A 14,147-nucleotide genomic window follows, 5' to 3' on the forward strand; every position below is an offset into this window, starting at 1 on the left:
TCATAAAACACAGAGAAGTGCAAAAATGAAACGATATCTACTTTGTGCTGTTTTATTAAGTACGAATCAGGATGATTTATATTACAAAGTGAGCAAAATAATTATTACTATTTCTTCAACATTAGGGTTTTTAACTGGTTAGTTTTCCTGGCCCATTGGTTTTTCACTAACTGTCAGAATAGCTAATGTGACAGCTGAAACAATATCATGGCTGTTTCACCTACCTACCCATCTAACAACAACAAAACAAAACAAAAACTCTTAAGTCACATACAAGAGGACCTTCAGGACTAAATGAGTTATCAGCTGGTGGATAATGCTGATTCTCTTTCTCTGGAGGTCTACAAACAGATGATCTAGTGAATCCTGTATTTACTGAGGGATGGACTGGATAACTGAAGTAATTTCCACCTTTACATTCTGCAATGACAAATTTCTATGCATTCTTCATTCCTCAATTTTTTTTTGCAGATTTAAAATATTTAACTAAATTGTTGCTAGAAAGGCTTTCCCAAACCTACATTATAGAGACAAAAATGATCTTAAATTGTACAATTACATCAAAAAATGGCTGAATCTTGCTAGGTATATAAACTAAGGAAGAAATGAAGAGGAAGAAATGAAGCCACATGCAGTCACAGGGGCAAATGTCTAAGCTACTGGACTTTGGCCTAAAATTAGGCAATACCCCTGATCCTTCAAAGCAAGCTGGGGGAAAAAAACCTGAATTAGAAAAATCCATCTCTTATCACAAAATCTATTTAAAAAGATGAATGGTCCTGATGGAAAATGTCTATCAACATCAGAGAAACTTGAAGAATGTGTTTCTTTTAGCATTTATCATTGAGAAAAACTGGTCACAAAAGATTGGAGAAAGAATATCGATGTTGATCTCCAATGTCTTGTTTGTCTAAATAATTTATAGACATAAAAGCTAACTTAGAAAATTGTTATCTTGCAGGTTGGCTTCTGGGGATAGTTGCGAGGAACTATCTAAAAGAAATTTATCCATGATTTCTTTTACACCATTTCACTCTTAATATCTGTCATTCTGAACTTCACTCATTTACACTATGGTTTTGGTAAAGTGGGAAGAAATTCAGAAATATCATTTTTAATTTCATGAAAGGGAGTGACATAGGCCTTGTGGATCGGAGTTTGGATTTTTTTTTTGAGGGGTTTTCTTCTTTTCAGGTCACTGAAACACTAAGATAGGAAGGGATTCGTTTTGAACTTGTCTTGTTTTTTCATTTAAATAATTCAGTTTTGGGGTGATGCCTCAATGAACTCAAACAGACAGTAAACACCTGGTGGAAATTTCACAAGCTAAAAATAGCAACAAAACTTTCTGAATTCCCTACCAAGCATGAATGCAGAGTGCAAACTGGTTCACCTCTAAGAAGGGAAGGAGGGGGAGGGGACAAGCGGGGCATTCTTCTGAAATAAAGACATGGAATACTATTAAGATTTTTAAATACTGGAACTTATGCTTCCAACGTAGAAGGCATCCAGGTATTTGAAGCAACTTTATCTCAGAAAACATAACTAAATATTATATTAATGGTAGTTGATATTGTTATTTTCCTATTTCAAATAGCCCATTCTAGATATGGTTTCATAACGAATTCCTGAATAGTGAACGGGTCAGACACTTAGTTTATCATCATGGCTTTGTTTGTCTTTATGGGATGCCACAATCCCGCCAATCATTACTATGGCTTACGACACATTTTGCTGGTTTACGTCAAAAAAATTCAATTTAGGAGAATGGATTCGCTTAATGATCATGTGATTCACTTAATGACCATGTAATTTGCTTAACGATTACCTTACAACTGTTCATAAAAACAATCATAAAATTGCATCAGGTCACGTAGAGACTACAGAGCCGAGGTGGCGCAGTGGTTAAATGCAGCACTGCAGGCTACTTCAGCTGACTGTAGTTCTACAGTTCGGCTGTTCAAATCTCACCGGCTCAGGGTTGACTCAGCCTTCCATCCTTCCGAGGTGGGTAAAATGAGGACCCGGATTGTTGTTGGGGGCAATATGCTGACTCTGTAAACCGCTTAGAGAGGGCTGAAAGCCCTATGAAGCGGTATATAAGTCTAACTGCTATTGCTATTGCTATTGTTTAACAAATGCAATGATTTTCAATCAAAATTCCAGACTCAAGTTATGGTTATTAAATGAAGACTACCTCTAATTTACTTGTGGAAGGAAAGTTGTGTTAAATCAAATAGTTACATGCTCATATACATGGTTTTTGAATCATGTTTCTTCATTTATGTGTGCTACTCTCTGTATGTAACGTTGTATGTTGTTCCTGGTCCTGTGTCTATATATGTATCCCTCTCTTATGGCTATACATATGCTTACAATTAAATATCTTTAGAAAGGAAGACTTGCGCTGGGCTTGCGCTATGTATACTGGAAAGAGGAGCACTTCATTTATTTCTTAACTATAGAATTATATTTTATTAAAATAAAGGAAAAAGATAAAATGATAAAATCTGACGATGAGTTTCAAATCATGGCCACAATCAAAGGAAGGCCATGCCATTGTAGTGTGTCAGGTTCCACCAACGTTTTCAGGTTTTTAATCCTTTCTATAATTTCTGTAATTGCTTGCTAACTGAACCTGCAGAAAAAAATATCAGCTGAGTTTGCTACATCACCCCACACCTGCACCCTACTTTCATTTAAAAATAAATATTTTTTTTCAGTTGCACCCCATTTTCTAACTCAGTAGGACGGTACACAAGATCTAATTTTCTGACTAGAAAAACACGGCATTTCCTTTCCTAGCACAACCACATGTCTTCTAAGGCAAGGGTGGCTGGAACCTCAGCTACAAGCCTAAGTGTACTTTGGGCTGATTTTCCCACCTTCTTTGCTCCTCTTTCCTGCCCATAAAACACCACCATCACCACACCAGTTAATTTAAAAGCCTGAAGTAGGAACATTTATGCTGCAGTTATTTTTCCTTTTTTGCATGCACCAAATCTATGATTTCAAATTCCCACGTAGAAAAGACATGTCTTTAAAGAAGTTATTTGAAACTTCCACAGTGGTTTTTTGACCTTTTTAAATGAACACATAAAAATTGTCTTCGTTTTTCTTTATGAAAATAAGTGACTTCTATGCCCATTGTTGTTTATCTCTTCCACGTAGCTTTCTCTATCTTTGTTTTTCTTTTTTAAAAAAAAGCCTTTTCAGATGCCCAGGCTTTCTTTATCTTATCACCATGTTTCCTTCAAAGGTCTGTAGGAGTCCTATGTAATATGAAATAATGCTTGCAATACTCCTTGACAAAAACTTTGGCATGGTTTCAATGTCACTCGTTGCTGGGGGGGGGAGCAAATGGTGTAGTAATGTTGGAGAAAGAAATGTATTTCTATGCACTGGCAAAATATCCCCATGAATCTCTTACTTTTGGCCATGGAGTTCACACAAACAGGGAGCTGTCCTTATTTCTCTGTCTGTCTGTAGAAGATACAACATGCTAGTCCCAAAGATGCTTTTCTTTCCGGGGGCAACTGGACATTCTTGTTTTTCCTTTTGAAGATGTTTCGCTTCTCATCCAAGCAGCTTCTTCAGCTTTGACAAGATAGTGGAGAATGGAAGAGGCTGTCAGAGCTGAAGAAGCTTCTTGGATGAGAAGCGATACATCTTCAAAAGGAAAAACAAGAAAGTTAAGTTGCCTCCTGAAAAAAAAGCATCTTTGGGACAACCATGACCTGGATGACTGAGAATTTCTACAGACTCATACAAGATGCCACTTATCTGTCAGCAGAGTACAAACGTGGTCTATTTATACAAGCAGGTGTTAATATGAGGAGGATTTGCATACAAGATTCTCAGTTCCAACTTCTGTGCAAGGATTAGGACTTTTAAAGAAGAGATTGGACAACAAATGTCTGAAATGGTACAGTGTTTCCTGCTTGGAATAATAGATGTCTAAGGTCCGTTCCAATTATCACTAATGGTCTCTTCCCCATTACAACCATATTTATTTTATTTACTTTTCAAGACTTAATAGTGACAATCAAAACTTCCAACTCTGTTATTCAGTTATTTTGAATGTCGTATGATCATGCTGAAAACTGAAAGAGAATTGTGCATGTAGGAAGTTTATTTGCTTGAGAAAGACAAAACAAAATCTCTTACCCCATGATGGATGGGCCGGACAGCACTTTTCTAAGGACAGCATTTTATTGGAGGTATAGACTGAATGGGCAGCATGCTAGAAATGGCCTTGTTGAAAATCTATATTGAACTTTGCCAACAATAGCGATGACCAATCCCTTTTCTGTTTTTACTTTTCATTCTTCACCATATGCACTGCTAAAGGGGTTTCAGAAGCCTCTGGCCAATTTTTTTATTTTTTAATTAGCAACACAAAATTAAGCTTAAACCGACTGGTTGCTTATAGATTGGTTGTCTATGAACAATAGTGGTCTGCAAAACTTAGGGCATGTGAAAACTCATGGGTGTATGTTTGGAGATTGTTATGTGTGTTGGGCCTGGTCTCGGTGTTAGGTGAATTTTGTTGTATGTGTAAACTATGTATATTCGTACAATGACAATAAAGTAAAGTAAAGTAAAACCTAGACTTCAAGAGTCTAGGAAAAGTAGCAAAAACATATCATCTTTGCAAAGATGACATATTTCTGCTAGTCTTCCTAGATTCTTGAAGTTTGGTTGGCCAGGAAACAAAGGGCTAGAGGGGAAGGGAATGTGAACTTTGGGACTTCCAGAATCAGTTTTGATTAAATGGCTATTAAGTCTTGAAAAGTAAATAAAATAAATATGGTTGTAATGGGGGAGAGACCATTAGTGGTAATTGGAAACATACATATTTGAAAATGATCACCCTTAGTACGCACAACATGCTAAGCAAGAAAAAGATGAATTTTAGTAGTGTGTGCTTTGACATATTGTAAGAAGCCAGGTATTCTCATTTAATGTTATATAACCAAGACACTTTATAAGCCATGATATGTTTCATATGTTATACAAACATGCAACAGCAGTGTGGAACAGAGAACTGTTGGACAACTTTAAGTGGTGTTTAAGTGGTTATAATGGAGTAGGGAGAAATTCCCAGTAGTAGTAGTTAGGAATTTGTCTTCTCTGGAAAAGAAGCATGAAAAATGGCAGAAGCATGATAAGTTCACACCTAACTGTCTTTTTCTTCTTCTTTTTGTTTGAATAAGCTACTTCTCTTCAGTGTAAAGTATGCAAAATAGAATATATTAAACACATAAAATCAGTCCTTCTCCCTCCCTTCCCCCCCTTTTTTTGGCTTAAACTTTGAAGCCTCTGCAGTACAGGGAAATAAAGAGGAAGTTCGTGACCTTTTCCTTTTTATCTCCCTTGTTGCTTATCACTTTTTTTTTTGATGCATAGACAGTTACTGTTCTGCTAACTCTATAAGAGATAAAGGCAACGTTTCCGAGCTAAATTCTGTTGGTGAAAAAAATTGAGTTGATTTGCCCTCTGAATCAGGCATGAAATCCTCTTACCTTTGCTACCGATTCGGAACTGGGAACGTGCGCGCGGTGCTTCTGCGTATGTGCAGAATCTTCTGCACATGCACAGCGCATCCATGATGATGTCTGGGCAGGTGGGCAGAGCCTCCTGCCGCCACCACTACCGGTTCGTCTGAACCCGGGTGAACGGGCAGAATATCACCTCTGTTCTGAATCCTTCCAAACTTGTAAATTTTCTACCTGGAGACGGCTTTTTTCTCTGTTAGAATTCAGGCTATCACTACCCATTTCAATCTAAAGCTGCAGTTAATGGCAATTTTGCAAGAACAAGTTAGATTGCAACCGAGGAGTCAAGATTTGACCATCTCCTGCTTTTGCCACCCATGTAGTTCCTGCCTCCCATCAACCAATCTTTGTCCTGTGTCTGTTACTCCACACGATCTTCTTAATCCTCACTCCCATCCCAGTTCCCCACAAACCTATTCTATGTGCCTTGAAAGCCCAGTAGACCCATTCAGGTTATGGAAGACATTGCTGTTTTGGTGTCTTCATGATGATGCTATTACAGGTAGTCCTCAACTTACAAGAGTTCATATATCGATGGTACAAAGTTACAATGACACTGAAAAAAGTGACTTAGGACCATTTTTCACACTTATGACCTTTGTAGCATCCCTCTGATCATGTGATCAAACTTCACTTACTTGGCAACTGACTCATATTATGACTGTTGCTGTGTCCCAAGGTCATGTGATCCCCTTTTTACAATCTTTTGACAAGCAAAATCAATAGGGAAGCCAGATTAACTTAACAACCATGTTACTAACTTATCAGTTGTGGTGATTCACTTATCAACTGTGGCAAGAAAGGTTGTAAAATAAGGCAAATGTCACTTAACAAATGTCTCACTTAACACAGAAATGTTGGCTCAATAGTGGTCATAAGTTGGGGACTACCTGTACAAACAATAGAATTCTTTATTTATGTAATTAATGTGTGTGTGTGTGTATGTGTGTATGTGTATGCATGCATGTGTGTATTTATGTCACATTCTGTCTACCAAATTATGAATTTTAATTGTACAGCTTATACTTTACCTTCTCTCTCTCTTTCATTAGTCGAATTATATTCTTTCTCATATTCACTGTTCTGCATGTTTTCTGTTTCATGATATGAGTTAGAACCCCCATCATTCAAAATATCCCGTAAACCTGATACAGTTTTAATGAAAAGAAAACAAAGACAAATGTTGAGGAAGAGGACGAATCACCGTAGCAGGAATTTTAATGAGGTTTGAGACCTCATTAGGCTATTTTTAAGGTACAGCATGCTTTGAGTATTGGATAATATGGCATAGACTTAGCAGTAAGGTAGGAAGATAAATAAGTTTGTTAAGTTTTATATATAATAAAATGTAATATATAATAATATAGTAAAAGCTTCCCACAGGGAAGGTTGTTGCTGGTTTGTACCACTGTCCAAAAGGGCCCTGTCACAAGTAGGTAAGAAGCTTTTTTAAGGAAGGAAATGAGGAGAGTTTAATGGCCCAAACCTGCATGTTCTGTCTGTTCTTGACAACGGCTGAGGTCCAAGCCAGCTGGTGAATCTACAACAGGCAAACACAAAGAAAGAACTCAGTCTTTGTAAACTCTGTACTGTATCACTTCTGTAATGCAAGCGGGTACAGATCACAAGGGCTCAGAACTGTGCTCTTATTTTGAAAACTTATTTTTCACGTTAGAACACTTTTCCAAAGTGACAGCTCTGAAAGAAATCTATACAATGTCTTGTAATACCTGCAGTGGAATTCATGTAATAACTAAATATATCCCCAGACTTCCAAGGGCAAATAAATTATCAGAAGAGAAGACAGAAAATTCACTCCTAAAGCAATGCATGTAATTTCTGGGTAGATTCTGATGCAATATTTAATATTTATTGCCTCTGCAAGCTGAGCCTAGTGCAGGTTTGCATTTTTATTGCATGGTTATGGCTATATTGTGACTTCTTTGATCTCCTCTGTGGATGTCCCTGAAATTCACTTAGGACAGGGTTGGACAATCTGCACCCCCATGCCACATATGCACCTCAGTACAAGATCATATTGAAGTTTTGGGACAAATTATTCAATTGCCACTTTTTTTCTTTTTAGGAAAAAAAAAGATAAGAATGGAAATGAAAGCCCTCTGAGAAGTTTAAACACCCTAATTTTTATCCAGTGGCAGAATCCTGAGGCAGAAGTTTAGACTCATTAGAAAGAGAAAGTTTTTCATATATATTAGAACTGGTTTGCTACATGTTAAAACAACAACAATAGTAACTTTATTGCACTCCAACATTGCAATTGTTAAAAATAAGTACAGGACATTAATAATGGAATATCAATTTAATATGAAAATAAATGTATTATAAAACTAGGCAGCCAGGTTCTAAAGAAATAGAGCAGAATACCAAGCAGGTATTTACAATTTAAAAACTGCATCCAGTTTTGGTCACCACACTATAAAAGAGATGTCGATATTCAAGACAAAATGCAGAGAAGGGCAACCAAGATGATTAAGGGACTGAAGGCTAAAACATATAAAGAACAGTGGCAGGACCTGGGCATGGCTAGTCTAGTGAAGAGAAGCATCAGGGGAGAGATCATAGCAGTGCTCTAATATTTGAGGGGCTGCCGTAGAGAGGAGGGGATCAAGTTGTTTTCCAAAGCACCTGAAAGCCAGATAAGGAATAATGGATGGCAACCGATCAAGGAGAGATTCAACCTAGAAATAAGGATAATTTTTCTGAAAGTGAGAACAATCAACCAATGGAACAGCTTGCCTTCGGAAGTTGTGGGAGCTTCGTCACTGGAAGCTTTCTAGAAGGAACTGGATGGCCATCTGTAAAAAAATGTGGTAGGGTCTCCTACTTGGGCAGGGGGTTGGTTTAGAAGACCTACCAACTCTGTTAAAGGTGCACCATTTCCATCCCAAACCCGAATCCAATCCAGGCATGAAAGAGAAGGCTTTTACTCCCATCCAGTGCTCCTCAACTGCTCAGCCAATTCCCATCCATGACATAGGCCAGTTGTTTTTAACAGGCTCTTTTCCTTGCATGACTGGTCTGTTCATTGCAAAACTGATCAACTGCCTTTGATGAAGATCAAATTTTCCTCTTTTAAAGGCAATATTACAGTTTCCCTTTTTAAGTTAATTTCTTCCTTTCACTCCACTTTTTATCATCTTATCAAGGAATCTGAAAAATCTTAAAATCTTGCTCCTGGCTGTTACATAACTGAGAAATTTAGTTCATTTGAAGCAGCAGGAAAGTGTTAACCGCTTCCCTTGCATTACCACCAAGGTTTATGGAACATACACGGGGCCTCTGCAAGCTCTGAATATACAAACTTTGATAAATGAAGACCTTTCCAAACCACTATCAAAACACTGCTTTCATCTCCCTAAGCAAACCAAGTGCTTTTGGGTGGGGGTGGGGAAGTTACAGAATTAGGAATATATGATTAACATGAAATAGGTTGAGTGAAGGAATTTAATCCAATTTCTTGTCCCATGCTTCTTCATCACTTGCAAGAAATATGGACTGTAGCTTAAATTGTAACATTTTAATTGTTCCTGTTTCAAGATTATTTTTAAAATCTGTATTTATCAGATATCACTTAAAAAATAGGTACCTAATACATCTGTACAATATTAATCAGATAACACTTTAAAAAATAGATACCTAATACTGTGGAATTAAAAAAAAAATGATAGTACTTTTGTTTCCAGTTTCCAGTTTATTGGTATTTGTATGCCGCCCACTCCCAGGGGACTCTGGGCGGCTTACAGACAGACAAACAAGGGAATTTAAAATTAAAAATAGAAATATAATCATTTAAAAAATACACAACATATATACACTTAAAATGGGGCTGGATGCTGATCAACAGCCCCAGGCCTGCCAGAACAGCCAGGTCTTAGTGGCTTTATGGAAGTCCGGAAGAGTAGTGAGGGTCCGGATCTCTACGGGGAGATCATTCCATAGGGCCGGGGCAGCAACAGAGAAGGCCCTCCCCCGGGGGGTCGCCAGCCGACATTGACCCGCCGATGGTACCTGGATGATTCCTCTCCATATCACTTAAAATGGGTTATGTATACCAGGATACACAATATTGATCAAATAACGATCACAGAAATGCATTGGAAAAAATCTTTTTACATGATGTTTGAAACTGGAAGGTCAAGTAAAGCCAATTAGTTCTTGAGCTATAAGTCAGAAGTTGATAGCCACTCATTGCTACCTTCCTCAATAGTTGTTTCTCACATGTAAACTATAGATAGATGCCATCAGCTTTATTTGAGTGAAAAACCCAGAGAACATATTTGCTGAAGCACTATTGAAAAAAGTGTGCATCATAACAAAAAAGAAGGGGAATATCTCTAAACATGAATATCTCAAAACTTTTTTCTCATAATTATTATACATTGAGACGCTCTCATCCCATGTGAGAAACTAAGGGGTTTCAAAACAACACTTTCAAGGACAGCCTGAATCTTTTTTGAAGTTAAGCAAAACCACTTCTTATTTATTTTTCTCCTTTTCTTTGATACTTGCAGAATTTAGCTAAAGTTTAAGAACATGTTGATCCATTGTCACCAAAACAATACACACCTTTCATTTTCTCATATATTTTAAAAAAAATATTTATGTACTTTCCCACTATGTTGATATTTGAAAGGATTGCCTCCCTAAGTTGTACATTCTTGCAGAATAAAGACACAACAGCAGGTGTAGACTCTATGGTACATATGCACCAAGGACAAATTCCTTGTTTGTCCATTCACACTTGGCCAATAAATAATTCTATTCTATTCTGTTCTACTTCAACAATATGCACCAAGGACATCTGAAGCAAGGAGCGCTTGCAAATTGACCACAACACCTTTTTTTACAAGTAAAGAGGGGAAAAAAGCTAATAATGTTTGATATCAAAAATGAAAGTGATTGTACTTATTAAAGAACAGCTGCAGCTTAAGCACATGTAACAAACTCAGTTATCTGACAATTAAGATTGTATTGAAAAAGGACGTATTGGAAGAGGGTTTTCATAGAAAGGAAAGGAAAAACTGCCCTGAATTTTAGGTCAATGGTTTTTGGATGTATGTACTCAATGATCAGTATGCATAGCTGCTCCATCCACTCACTTCTGAAGGTTTAAATTATAGAGAGTTGGAGAGAACTAAAATGAAGGCTGAAAACTGTCAGTGTTAGCAACTTTCACTCACAGAGTTTTTAAATAGGGCCTGGTGACCTCAAACTTTCTCTGGGACAAAAAGAAAAGAAGTCAGGGGGGGGGAGAAACAGACATAAACTTCAGGGAGAGATCATAGTAAGATTTATTCCCAATAAGAAAAAAATAATTGGATGACTTGCCCAAGAAATAAGCAAACAAAAGGATATCATTTAGGGTTTTTACTAATATCTGTTAATTCATTTGATATGAAGAAAAAACATTTAGTCCTCAGATTTGTAGGTTATCCAAGATAATATTTTAACAATCCATAGTTCATGTCTAGATGTCCATAGAAGGCATGCATTCACCAATAATGTGGACCTTTCCTTTGCAAATGTATTTCCAATGTCAACTAAATCCTTTGTTTCTACCTTTAAGACCTGGAACATACCTTCAAAAACTATAAATTAGCTTTACATACGAAATAGCCAAATCTTCCAATGATAATCATCTGGATATCCTTGGGCGGCTAATGACAGGAACCCAGTGAGAAAAAGGCTGAGGAAATATTTTATCTTTGTTGAAGACTTAGGAAATGCAGTCTCTGAAGAATAATTGAATGGCCAGAACAGTATTTAAAATGAGGAAGGGGCAAATCATACACCCAAACCTTCCCCAGTCTGCAGAGGCCAAGAAAACCTCTATTTATTTATTTATTTATTTAATTGGTTTGTATGCCGCCCACTCTCGAGAGACTCAGGGCGGCTTACAGGTATGACAAGAACAGACCTATGGATGTTAACTCCTTATTCATAGGGTTAAGAAAGCAACTGGGTTTGGAGAACCAAAAGGAATGAGATCTAGGATCTGGAAATCCCCAACTAATGATACTGTTAAGTACACCTCTTACTTCATGCTACCATTCCCAACTTTTTCTATTTTTTTAAAAAGTAGCCTTTTAAAATTAAGAATGGGGTACCAGGTAATGTTTTGTTATTCACATTTGTAAAGTAGAATATTTTAACTTTCCATTGTCCCAGGATTTTAATTGCTCTTTTCTCAGGAAAATAAAAATGCATCTAATCTTAGGGCATAATATATATTTGTATATCTTTGCCTGTAAAAAAAGAAATAGGGAAGAGTTTGATATAAAGACTTAAAAGTTTATTTAAAAATTTGAGCTCCCTCCATTTGCCTAGAACATTATACTTAAATATATATATTATCACTACCTAACAAGGTGAAAAGATTGCAGGAGGGTCTCAGAAATCTTTCCCCCCCAATTTTTTTCTCTTTTCCTCCCCTCTTCCTTCTTTTGAAGACAAGAATGCTTAGTCTTTGCATTAATATTTTGCATTATATTTGCCTATTTTATTGCTCTGCAATAATCATCTGAATTTTTGGCTAGTCTAAAATATCATTGTTTGGGATAGGACAATAAAGCAATATTAAAAATATTGGGCCACATTTTGGAGAAAATCTAAATCTTCAACATCATAGAAAAAGTATAATCCATGTTGGACTAAATAAAATGGAAAGAATGCAACTGGAAAAGAAATTATTTTGCTTCTGACATTAGGAAGAAAATCAAAGACACCTGCCTCGTTTTTATTATGTTGATCCGAAAAATATATTTTAACCTGAATGCAATCTGAAAAAAGAAGTGTAGTGGTGTTTTACATTTATACACAGGCATATAAATAACATACATATTAAATCCTACTGTTCATTTCACAGGTTTGCATTTTCCTCTCTCAAATGTAACACATAGACATAAAAAGTATATTTGTTTTGATGTGTTAGTACCAACTCACTAGATGCAGAGACTTTTTAAAGGTGTAGCACACTTTTAAAAACTGTTTTGGCACCATGCAAACATTGTTGCTAGAACCAAATCATGTTGACTGAGAGGAATTCCCCACTGATTTCAAAGAAACTTTCTTTTAAATAAACACATGAAATTTCACTTTGTGACACATAAATTTTTTAGAGCACAAATTCACTTGACAGATGGGATTTTTTAATATCACTTATGGAATTATAGTGAAGAGTTCATCCTGCTGTGCTGGATATAGAAATTCACAATTTACCTGTTTCAGTTTTTTTTATTTTGGAACGCAAAACTCCTAACAATGGCAGACAACATTTATGACAGGTAACTGATTCTGATTATCTTGATTGCAGTGACATTTTAAACTTCCAGATTAAAATGTTTGAAACATGCAATATTTTTAAATTTTTATATCTGAAATTATATCCTATATAACAAATAAAAAGGAAAATTGGAATTGTATATTAATTGTGAGAGCAGCCACATCCTAATCAATATATACTTACTTGTGGGAGGATTTTGATATTTAATTTAATAAACTATTATTGAGGTAATGGTTTAACTAACTTCCTTCTAAAGATTCTAACCTATGACAAATATTTTCTGTTAAAATATTTCCTAATTTACTAGTCAGCAAAAAGCATGTACTGAAATATATAATTCATGTTTTGAGAAGTTATGAGAACCAGAAAAAACAAAGTTAAACTTTTTCTTGTAGTTTTTAGTGACATTTTAGGATGTTCTTTGCAGGTTTAGAAATACAGCCATTTGGGTGGGGAGGGGGGTCTCTTGGTAATATATTTGTAAATCTTATAATTCTTCTAGAAATATATTGATTGATTCAATATTACAGTATATAAGAAAAATAAATCTGTTGAAAAATCCTAATAGCAGGCATACGAGCAAAGAGGCATATAAAGCAAAGTTATGTAAATTGTGGAAACTTAGTAAGAATTTGGAGTACAAATGTATTACTCTGACCGAATGTTCGCACTATTATTCCTCTGAGATGTTAAAGTTAAAATCTAGGGGGGACGCTTAAGTGGGCAATGAAAAGGAAATAGATTTTAAAGCAAAAATATTTTATAAAAAGTTCATAATTCAGATTACTATGGTTGCTGAAAAATAAAAGAAACTTGAGTTTTGCTAAAATAAAATCAGCAGAATTCCAGTAAATCTCTCACCTTCCATTTTCTTTGGCAGCAGCACCTAGTCAGAAAGCTTCTCTCCAGGGTTCAGGGATTCCACTGAACTTCAGAAAGGAAGGAAGATTCCCAAATAGGCAAGTTTCAGATTCAAAAAAAGGAGCTGGGTTGCATTGTAATAATGAGATGATAAGGACAGGAAATGGTTAGAAGTTGTGTAGAAACAGGGCGCCCTCAAGCTGTGAGGAAGGTGGTCCAGTGGATGTAAATCATATTCCCGAACAATGATAACTGTTGAGGAGTTATTATTATTCATTCCTGGCTACAATTGTTTTCCAAACTACTGTTAAAAGAAACATAATTCCTCTAGCCCTAAAAGTACTTTTTCGTGATGCTTTTTTAAAAAAAGGATCTTGAATCTGATAGGGCTTAATTCAGTCAGAAAACATTACCCCCTAATCGGA

At 36.1% G+C, this 14,147-nt stretch overlaps 1 protein-coding gene across 1 annotated transcript in view; it reads right to left on the minus strand.

The window, feature by feature from the left end:
* The window catches only part of IKZF3 (IKAROS family zinc finger 3), a 42,447-nt gene extending 32,841 nt beyond the window's left edge, over positions 1–9,606 (minus strand). The window contains exons 1-3 of the mRNA XM_087714436.1: positions 9,588–9,606; positions 7,045–7,125; positions 6,590–6,703 (exon numbers count right to left, since the gene is read on the minus strand). Of these exons, the coding sequence (XP_087570562.1) occupies positions 6,590–6,703; positions 7,045–7,125; positions 9,588–9,606 (214 nt within the window). The remainder of the gene's footprint in view (positions 1–6,589; positions 6,704–7,044; positions 7,126–9,587) is intronic.
* Positions 9,607–14,147: the final 4,541 nt, after the last annotated feature.

Source organism: Thamnophis sirtalis, unplaced genomic scaffold (genome assembly GCF_051295495.1).
Source record: "Thamnophis sirtalis isolate CommonGarterSnake01/CBP01778 unplaced genomic scaffold, rThaSir2_p1.2 scaffold_4, whole genome shotgun sequence".
Classification (NCBI taxonomy): Eukaryota; Metazoa; Chordata; class Lepidosauria; order Squamata; family Natricidae; genus Thamnophis; species Thamnophis sirtalis.